Source organism: Nesoenas mayeri, assembly GCF_963082525.1.
Source record: "Nesoenas mayeri genome assembly, chromosome: 5".
Lineage (NCBI taxonomy): Eukaryota > Metazoa > Chordata > Aves > Columbiformes > Columbidae > Nesoenas > Nesoenas mayeri.
In genome coordinates, this window is record NC_137548.1 from 24,249,391 (window position 1) to 24,260,200 (window position 10,810).

A 10,810-nucleotide genomic window follows, 5' to 3' on the forward strand; every position below is an offset into this window, starting at 1 on the left:
TTCTGCTTCACTTAGTTCCTGGAAGCAAATGGAGCATTGCAGAAAAGAGCCGATGTGGGGATGTATTTCTGCTTCACTTAGTTCACAATGTGGGGATGTATTTGCTGTCATCAAATAGCTAAAGCTGCAATGGTCTCTTCTCTAATCAGGAGAAGGTGGAACTGTGCCTCCTTGGACAAACTTCAAGGAAGTAAGGGTATATTCTGCTGTCCCTGCTGGGCTTCTTACAAAGGTGAAAGTGCTATGTGAGTCTCTAATCCTGCCTCCGGGTGCCCTGTGATATAGGGAGAGTGTCTGCTTCTACCTCTGTCTGGGCTGATTGCAAAGGAGGAACTGTACTATAGGGCTGGAGTCCTGCTTCTTGGACAAACTCTGAGAATGTGAGAGCATCTGCTTTCTTTCCTGATGGGGACTTTCGCTCCAGGAAGAGACCCATGTTGTCTCTGTATGGGAGGGCAATGGATCTGTTGAAGAGAGGCTCCTCAATTCCCAGCAAGTCTCGTATGTGTCGTGAAATCTCCTGAAATAGAAGACAAAATACCAGAAATTCTTATTTCATGGGGCAATAGCTAATACCATTCACTCTGTGTCAGAGCAGTAGGAAAAAGAACTGAATTTTGGAACAGTTTCACACTTGAAGTTGCAACCTGAGAGGGACCTGAAGCCACGAACCCCATGTGATGTTGTAAAAGCAGAGCAGACTGCTCATTCTCCAGATTTACTGTGCAGGATGACATCACATCTGGTCTCTTAGTGGCACAAATAACTCTGCTTTCATCTTTGTATTTGCAGAACAAACAAGTTACGGGTGAATGATCTGGAATCTATTCTGCCTAATGCAAAAACATTGTTGTTTCCTAAGGTATATTGTCAATCACGGAATCTACACACAGAAGATGCGAAGAACTAATTAGACCAGTAAGCCATATTTCTCATTAAGAAGATGATGGGTGACTGGCTGTCTAAGCCAGCTGGACTTCAACTGTCAGTGAACAGAGCCTTGCCATTGTTTTTAAAGTCACTTCTGAGAATGTAACCTTTTGATTTGACTGCAGCTTCAAAATACAGTTCAGGAGGTTTTACTGATCTCTCACAGCGTTTGCTCAAAACCTTCCCCCAACTTTGGCTTGACTCTCAAGAGCAGTACCCTGCTTTGTGTGATATCAAAAGAACACCAGACTAGTATCTTCAGTGGCTTTTGATAGTTAAAATACCAGTTCAGTGGAATTAAAACCAGTAGTAACTTCACTTGGCCATGCTACCTATCTTCCACATAATTCACCGTCGTTCTCTGCAAAACTGCCACTTCCCCTAAATTGCAAAAAGTTTCCCTCTCACTGAGCTGATGCTATCACATTTATTTCTATAGTAACTATCTCAGTTTCAACTGTTTGCTGCCTTTTGTTGATATTTCATGTTGGGAAAGTAATGTACTCAGGATCGTGGCCTTAGCTTTGCACCTGCTCTAGTACACATTTCCTGAAAGAACCAAAGGGCCTCATCCTGCCCAGAGCTCTGCACGCCTGGATTCTATCAGAGTGAAGGTCTCTAAACCACAAATAACTGGCAGGATAGGGCATGATCTTCAAGAACAACTAGCAACTAGGTTCCACTGAAGTCTGTGAGGTGTTCCAAATTCACTTGCAAGCTTTGGGAAACATTAGAGTCTTATTTTCAAACTGGCTGCAGCATGCTGGCTATTGCTTATCTTAGCCCTGAGGAATTTCAGTTTCTACAGAAGGAAGAATGGGTTACAGGTGATATGTCTAACCCATGGCTTAGTGTTTCCTCAGCAGTTAGACTACCACCATACATATTCCCTATATCCCAACGTGAGACTGAGGCTCATACAGCCTTATAAAATTCTTGCCATGTTTGGTAAGTGCAAATGACTACGAAGGCTGTATCTTGCTTGTATTAAAAATACTTTTGAAGGGTCCGAAAAACAGCTGAGATTGTGCAGCCAGACAGAACTGCAGTGAAATTGCTTTTTGGCACTCCGGAATAAAACAAACAGTGCCCATACCCTAGCCACTGGAGCATAAAGATTTTTCTTGTTTTCCTGGTTATCTGAAATTCTACTTTGTGTCCTCTAGGGAAGGCAACTTTAAATCATGATATGAAACAAATTATTTGGCTCTGTAAATGCAGCCCCATGTTCCTCTGTGGTTTCCATTAGAGAGGGGAAGTCAACTTCCTTACTTTCTGAAGCTTTGGAAAGCTACACTTCAGTCTAGTTAGCTTAACTGTCAGTGTTTGTTAAAGAAAAGATGTAGATTCAAAAGGAAAATTACCAATTAAATGTGTATAAAATGAGGAAGAGACAGATATGCTGTTTGTGTTCAACAAAGTGTGAAACAAGTAAGTAATAAGGAGTTGCCATGCTGCTGCTTGAGATTGGTGGCTCAACTGCTGCAGGTTAAACTTGACTAGATTTTTAGAAGTTCTACAAATCAGTAAGGGGAAAACGACGGTAAAGAAAATTACTGAAAATAAATTCTGAGGGATATCTAAGAAAGGTGCATGCATCTCAGTAAGCAATTTCATGGGGCAAGAGGAGCACCATGGGCTTAAAGAAAGGCCAAGCACTTCTGATGCACTCGTGGTGTCCCAGAGAGGAAGGCCACAATCTCCAGCCAACTAAGGATTTATACTTGAAAACACTCAGGAAATATAAGTGTTTGGCTGAACAAATCTGGTTGCTGAGGTTCAGGCTCCCTCTTAGAACAAGCAATCCGCCCGGCGGACGGGCTGCGGCCCAGCTTGCTTGCAAGCAGCCAGGGGCAGAGCTGGGCTCCGAGGGGCTGGGGAGGGGGCTCCGGGACCCGCAGCCGCCCGCACCTGCATGTGGCCGAAGTCTGTGACGCCCATGGCGGGCAGGTTGGAGCAGTTGGCGTGGATGAGGCGGCGGCCGGTGATGCCGTTGGCCCTGAAGCATTCCTGGGCAGAGAAGAGGCAGGAAAGGCGGGTGGGCTGCGGGTCGCCCTCGGCCGCTACCGCCCCGCCCGCCCTTCACACACACACGGAGGTCACGGCCGCCGGTTCGGGCGGTGCTGAGGGCGGGCGCGGGCGGTCCCGCACCTCGTACTGCGGGAAGCCGAGCTGCACCACCCACTCGGCCACCTCCTCGGCGCTCCAGGCCAGGAAGGGCCGGGCGGACCGCGGATCCCCCGCGCCCTCGTGCTCGACCCCCGGCGCCTCGGTCGCTCCCGGCCCCGCGGGCTCCGGCTCCATCGGAGCCGTCCCCGGGCGGCCACGGTAACGCGTCCTTGCGGGGCCCCGTTCTCATGGCAACCTCCACTTCCGGGAGGTGTACCCCGTTTTCCTTTCCGCCACCCCTTCGATGCTGTGAGCCTGCGAAACCGCCTGCGACCTGCGCGTGGTGGCTCTGCAGAACCACTCTTTGCTTGGCTGCGTTTCGATGGGGGAGGCTGAGGGATGAGCACCGAGGCACCACCCTCTCGCTTCTGCCTGGCTCGCACGCACCCGCTCGCTCCCACCGCCCCTTCCCTCGGGTGTTTCCGCCGGCGGTGGCCGCAACGCTTCGGCCCCGCTCGGCTCTTTCCGCCGCGCCGGCCGCCCGTTCAGCTCTGCCCATGTCGGGCGTGTTGGCCGCCGCCGCCGGCTCCCGCTTGGAGCCCCCGGCTGCCAGCGCGCCGGGCGGCCGCTCCGCGCCCCGGGACCCCTCAGGTACGGCCTTGGCAGGGGAGGGGGCAGCCGGGCCGTGGCGGGTAGCGGGAGCGGCTGCCCGGCTGCGCGCTTCCCACCCGGCGGCGGAAAGCGCTCGCAGCCCGGCCGGGATCCCTGAGGAGAACGCCCGGCGGCGGGCGGGCTGCGGGGCGCTGCCTGAGGGGAGGCTGCTGGCTCGAAGGCGCGTGTTTTGGCGTTGGCCTCGCAGCCCCGGAGAATGCGGCGAGTCTCTTTTCCGTGGTGGGATTCCCCGTGCCGCCCGGAGAACCCTCGTTTCCACGGTGGCATTTGCTTCGGTGACACACGGACAGCAGCATCGGGAGTTGGTCCTGGGCGAGCCCTGGCCGTACCGCCGGGCTGGCTGCCGATGCCATTCCCGGGCGCACCCTCCCGCAGCCGGGGGGACCCGAACCGCGAACCTGCCGCGAACAGCTGCGAGAGCTGGAACTTGTGCGTGCCCGGTTCACTGCCTTAATGCCATCAGACAGCGGGGCTGCGGAACGCGTACTGCAGTCATATGGGGACAGAGCTTTCCCAGAGTTCGGGAGACTCGGGGGAGATCAGGAGCCATTTTTATAGGCAGTTTCTTTCAGCAATGACCTAGGAATTTCCATCTCATCAGTGCCCTGTGGGAACCACTGCCTGATTGCTTTTTCCAGGGCTTTGTCAGCCCAGTTTTACATGATGAAATTTGGTCTTGTTCTGTCCTTCTAAAGCCAGGATTGGCAGTTCTGGAATGAACCCTGCTTCTGAGAGTGGTTCTGTGCTAAAAACATATGGGTTTTTGTTCTCCCTTTCCTAGGGTTGAGATGATTGAAAACCTTTGTTCTGCAAGGTGCTAGATACAGCTCATAACATGAAAAACTGGTTGGCACAACTCTTTGTTCCACAACCATGTGACCTTGTCAACATTTGAGTGCTGGCTGTAGTTTTTTTGTCCTGTCTGCATATTCTAAAGACCAAAATTTATTTCACTTTCTCTCCATATATTCTATTTCTTATTAGAAAATGAAGACTCAGCGCAAAAGACAGAGCCCACACATCAGCTGGTTGTTTCTTCAGAGTCCAGTACTTCTCGGACCGGGTAGGAAAATATTTTTGTGTATTGTAGCCCACATGCATGACAACCTGTTTGACCCCATGACCTCCTCTGCATAGCAGTTCATTCTATGCAGGTGAAGAGAAGGGACAGGAGACTGAATTGTCTGCTTTGGAACAGGACATATCAGAATTGGTATAGAAAGGGTTGTTTCTTAGAGGCTTAAGGTTGTCTTAAAGCTTGGGAAATGGTGAATTGTAGTTCATGGCTCAGCTATTCAAATCACAGAATCGTTCAGCTTGGAAGGAACCCTGCAACGTTTTGTAGTCCATTAAAACATCTAATAAACTTTCATCAGGAAACTGTATCCTGTCTGAAGGGCACTTTAATAATTAAGCATTCCTGCTGTCTATAATCCTGGTGGAAGCTGAACAAGAAAACACCTTTTACTGTTTTCTTGACAATGGTTTGAGTTTTTTCTTGTTTTCTGTGTAACTCCTCCATTAATGCTGATCAACTCTTTTATCAGATGTTTGGCTTGTTACTATTTGTTGGGCATCTTGTGCTTCTGGCCAAGTCATTGCATTGGTTACAAGCACTAATACTGTATACAGTGGAATTTCATTTGCCATCATACATTTGTTGCATGGGCTACAATTTCAGAAATGTATGAGTTAATTACATCAGACAGTAGATAAACCACAAGCTCATTCAAAAAGAGGCGGGGGAAAATTCCAGCAAAACAGCAAATCACCCTACTTCCTAAAACAGCAGTTTGATACCATCTTGGCTTGATGCTAATGGCATCTGTATCAGCCTTCTTGACTTCAAACGTGCCATCTAATTTTCTTTGAAGAGATTAACATAGACTGTGAGCAAAATGGCCCTAGTAGATGCAGGATACTTGTGAATGTTACCTGATAAATTTGTCTAAGTTAGATCTCCTTTGAAAGGGATGGGGGTGGTCCAAAAGCATTGTGTGAGGAGGAATTGACTGAACTTGGTCTTTGTAAATCTGCTTATAAAGCTTGTGTAGCGCTTCCTAGTCTTCCAGTGAGACTCTTGGGCTTCAGTGGTGTCTGGAAGAAAAATTTCCTGAGCTGTTAGCTTCTATGTTGATGGAGAGCCTTCTGAGCACATGTGTGCACCTATGGTAGCAAGTAACCAAATAGCCCTTCTAGGTGTGATCATGAAACTGCAAAGCTAAAAAGCACATGGGCTGGAAAACAATGGCAGTTTTTCCTGGGCTGACAGAGAAATTTTTACAGAGCACTCTGAGAGCTCTTCCTTTAAATCTGTGCCATCCAAGTGTCCCTCCTTGTTTTATATTGTCCATCTGCTGCCATTTTGTGTATCCTGGTATTCAGGTCATTTGAGTTGTTCTTGCAGATCTTCTGGTGTATTGTGCCATTTCTAGGAAACCGCACTGCTGAGAGAATTTAAGTAAGAAATGGCTTTATTTCTGGATAAAATCTGTACCCCCCTTAGGAGGGGGAAACAAAAGCTACATTTGCTTTTTTCTAGTCTTCTCTGTGGATGCAGCAGGAAATGTGCCTGAGTTGAGCTGTGTATGGGGTTTTTTAAATGATTTTTTAAACTACTGCACACTATACTGATAGTCTGCTCCCTAGCTAATGAGAATATTTCTCATTTCTGAAAGGAGTAATTTGAGGAAATACACATATTTTCCATTACTTCTCTGTTCTCATGTTTCTGACCCTTTAGACCAAGGCAGCTGAAATTTGTTTTATAGCACTATCAGAAGGCTTTGTTTTTCAAAAGAGCAAGTGTTTCTATTCTTATTAAAGACTAGGTTGCTTCCCATGGAAGTTTCACATATGAGAGTACAACAGAGGAGACTCTTCTGGCATCTGTCTGAGTTCGTTTGGGATGATAATGCTTTACAGCTATATTTTTTTCCCTGCTCCATACCTTTCTTTTTGTTCTGGCATGTCCTTCGCCTCTTGTCACAGTGCAGTATTTGCACCCCTTTGCTATTATTGTGCTGCCATTGTATGTCTTAGGGCTTGTTTGCCTGTGCAGCATATTTGAATATGGCAGGGAGACATGTGGGTGCTCCCTGTATCTTTTGGGATTGCTAACTGGTGGACAAAATGGGCCACTTCAATAGAGGGCATTTTCAGGCTGTCAGAACTGAATCCTTTCACTGATCCAGTTGACCTCTGATGGAATATGCAGATGTCATGTAGTAGCTGGCATAAAAGCAGTTGTCTTTTCTTGAGCAGAAAGGTTGCTACTGATTTCTGCACTTGGTATAGTGTTGGTGAGCTGGCATGCTGTGGGGAGAGTGCACTGAATTACTGCCATCTAAAGGACAGTAAATCTTGAGTATCTCACTGAAGTGGCTCCCTCTGGCTCACATGGAAGATGGTTATATGGAGATGAAGGCAGGACTGGGGTGCAAAGGACTCTTTGTGCATTGGTGGGTGCTCACCAGAAGCTTGTTCTCTTCAGTCTCTTTGAATTCAAGTTTTAGAGCAGAGTGATACCTCTGCTGGCTGTGCCTGGGGTGCAAGTCCTGAATTTTAGTGCTCTCTTCCTCTAAAAGGTCTCAGATTGGGTCAATCGTGAGTGTGGGCACAACAGAGGATTCGAAGGGAGGTGCTGGCACTTTGGAGGACCAGGAAGTTGAAGAAAAACTGCCCAAGCAAATCCAGTCTCTCAAAGAGGTAGGTGGGTGTTTCTTATGCCTGAAAGCAGGGAAAGAGGTGCAGCAAAAATTCTTCCACTCTACTGCTGTGCTTATGGCTATGGACTGAGGCTTTAAGGGTTGTGTTAGGACAAAAGCAGTTTTAAGGTAGATTCAGTTATATTTTTTTCTATACATTAATGGGAGGTAAATGTTATTGGTCTGATTTGCAAGATCCTTTTTGTGTCTTTGGGTAGTCCTCACTTCCCTGCAGTTTTTGGCTTACTAAGGCTTCACGGTTATTCTCACCTTCTGCCTCTTGTCTGGGGATTCTGGAAATTCCCTTCCTGCAGATTTATGGCAGAGGGAACTGAAAGTGACTCTGCCAGCTTTTGTTGTCTTTGGTGAGCCATCAGTTCGTTTGCCTTACAGATAAAGTCAGGAAAATCTGTGCAAGTGACACCCAGTTCAGGAGCTGTGAGTTTACATATACAAAGATAGAGGGCTGGCGCTAGTGAACACAGCAAATGACAGTTTGATTGTGGCTGTAGTAGGTACACACAGAGCTGAAAGGTTTCCCCTAGAGAGACTATGTCTTGGGAATTCTTTCCAAGAGTAGGCAGCTAAATCTGTAAGGCTGTTGCTTTGTTAAGAGGCAACAATTAACTCTGAGCAGATGCAAAGATGTGCCTGCCTAAGGACTCCTGGAGAGGCCAAGGGGTGTGTAATTTGTGAGACTGATGCAGAGTTTGACTTCAAAGTTCATTACTTTGGTGCTGTGGGGGGAATAATCCAGAGATGTGTCAGAGCCAGAGATGTGTCATTTTAACTAATAGAAACTTCTGCCGGGTCTGACTTGGCTTCAGAAAGATGTCTGAATTACGAACGAGTCATTTCAAATCCAGCTGGTGACTTTTTTACCACGATGGTCTTTGTGACAATGGTTCATATGTACTTTGTGCAGGAAGCTGCTGTTCGATTAACCAGCTACCATGTACCTCAAGGAGCAGGGGATATAGTCATGATTCAGTCAGATCACACTGGTGCTGTGGATATCCTTTCAGCTGAGCTGGAGACTGCTGACCTCCTTGGGGAGCAGAGGAAAGGTGAGTCCTGAAAGGAAAACACTTGCTGGGGCTACTTTTTAAGTGCCAGCCCTGGCTAGAGAAGAGCAGAGGCTGTCATGGAAATACTGCTAATGCCTTCTGGAAATTTGGGCTCCTGATTAGCGAGTGGGAAAACTTCACATCCAAGGCTTCTGGGAGCAGGCTTCAGAATGCAAAAACCTTACCAGAAATATCTTCACTGTTTTCAGATAATGGTTTGTCAGTAGTGAAAACTCAGGTGAGCCCATGATCTTTTCCCTTCTCAGCTCAGCCTCCCCCTCTGGCTCCACCCACCATGTGGACCACTGAGAAGACGAAGGAATTCAAAGCCAAGATGGGAAGGGAGAAAAATGGCCGGATGGTGGTGAAGCGAGGCGAGGTGGTGACAGTCCGTGTGCCAACTCATCCTGATGGGAAATGCATTTGTTGGGAGTTTGCTACAGATGACTACGACATTGGGTTTGGAGTCTATTTTGACTGGACTGCGGTTACTAGCACTGCCATTACTGTGCAGGTCAGCGAATCCAGTGATGAGGAGGATGAAGAGGAGGAGGAAGAAATTGAAGGTTAGTGCAGAGCTTATAAGGGTTAATTTGTGGTGCTTGTTGCCAAGCTATGAGAGTGTCTGCCAGATGCTGTAATTTCCATCTGCTTTGTTTACTCAGCCCACTTGTTATCTCTGCTGCCTTTTGGGTTCTTGGTTAGACTGTGATGAGAAAGCATTTAGCCCTTCCTGCTTCAGCATATGTCAATGGCTGTCCTTCTCCAAGAGTGTTCTTAAAATTGATTACATTGTAAAATAAAATCAGAACTCACTTGTTGAATTTCTAGCTGATAAAAGATTAGGCTCTGAAATATAACTGTTTTTCTTAGCTTCTCAGACTGAGGAATTTCTGGTGATGAGTAGGAGAAAAAAGGTTTTGTTCCTGGAGTTTTTTCCTTTGGTTGTTTTTTCCCCACAGTACATCAGTAGCTCTTGCTGACTGCATTTGAGAGAGCATTGCTACCTGTGTCTTTGTACTTGTGAAGCACACAGCAATGTTGCATGTTTTGTGGCTTCAGTGTATGTGTGACCAGTGTAGCTGTGGGGGGAGTGTGTGTCTGAAATTAATTTTGTGGGTTCTCCAAAGAGGGGTAGGTTTCTGTATAAGGAATCCTCTTGGAGAAGTGATTTGAGGACATAACACAGTGAGGTTACAGCTAAGGGCTCTCCCCACTTTCTTTGGCTTCAGATCTATATCACCAGACCACTGTTGTGTGTATGAAAGCAGTGAGGTGTCTAAAAGGTAAGTCCAGAGAGAGGAGACCAGGCTGGCAGGCAAGTGGAAACTGTCCCATCACTGTTTCCAAGGGAACTGATTCTGGGCATGTCCTTTGTCATGTTAAGTAAAGCTGGACTTTGTGACTATTATTTGCAGAAAGGTTGGAACAGACACTATGGGTAATGCTGTTATAGTTGCTCTTGCATGTAACTGCATGATTCTGCTGCATTCTGGTCTTGTTGATCTTTTTCTGGACTACCTAGTGCCTTACTGTCTCTGGCATACTTACTTGTCTTTTCTCTCCCACTCAGGCCTTGCCCCTGTTGGTGACGTGGAAAGGGGCTCCAAAAGCTATCTGCGGAACCGGTACGGAGAGATCATGCCCGTGTATCGGAGGAACAGCCATCGGGAGGTGCAGGCAGGCAGCCACGAGTACCCAGGCGAGGGCATCTACCTGCTGAAATTTGATAACTCCTACTCTCTCCTCCGCAATAAGACTCTATTCTTTCATGTCTATTACACTAGCTGAAGAAATGGGAAGGGGCAGGGATGGCAGGCAGGTGACAGTGGGTGTAGCAGGCTACCACCTGATGGGCACTGCTGTGTGACAGAACCAAGTCACAATTCTGCCAGCTTCTCTTCAGACACTAACTGGTTTCTCTCCACACCCTTCTTCCTGCTGTCCCAGTGGAGAAAAAGTAGTTGTGACTGCCTAGTTGTCCACAGGCAGCTGCTCTTTCTGTAAAACTTTGGGAGGTCTGCTCTGTGCAGGCAACAGGCTGGGCCTTCATGTCACGGCCAGTAAATGCCCAGAAGCTGGGTTCAGGTGGTCGTGGCTTCAATGTGTTGTGCTGGTACGAAATGAAGTTAAAAGGTTCTTGATCTGTTACTGTTTTGTGAATAACTTTTCCAACTCTCCTGCTGTATCTGCATCACTAGAGGGCAGCTGTCAGCTGCAGTGAGCCAAAAGCACAGCTGGCTTGTCACCTGGTGACTGCTAATCTCGTCACCTACCATCACTATGTGTACCCAGCAGCCAGTGCTTCCTGCACTGGTGTGGCTG

General features: G+C 47.5%; 1 protein-coding gene across 1 annotated transcript; it reads left to right on the forward strand.

The window, feature by feature from the left end:
* Positions 1–3,596: 3,596 nt before the first annotated feature.
* TMED8 (transmembrane p24 trafficking protein family member 8) lies at positions 3,597–10,333 on the forward strand (the record flags this gene model as incomplete). The annotated part of the gene is made up of 6 exons (XM_080344909.1): positions 3,597–3,690; positions 4,696–4,774; positions 7,299–7,419; positions 8,344–8,485; positions 8,752–9,051; positions 10,059–10,333. The coding sequence occupies 6 exons, from the start codon at positions 3,597–3,599 to the stop codon at positions 10,274–10,276; spliced, it is 954 nt and encodes a 317-aa protein (XP_080201035.1). The 3' UTR covers positions 10,277–10,333.
* Positions 10,334–10,810: the final 477 nt, after the last annotated feature.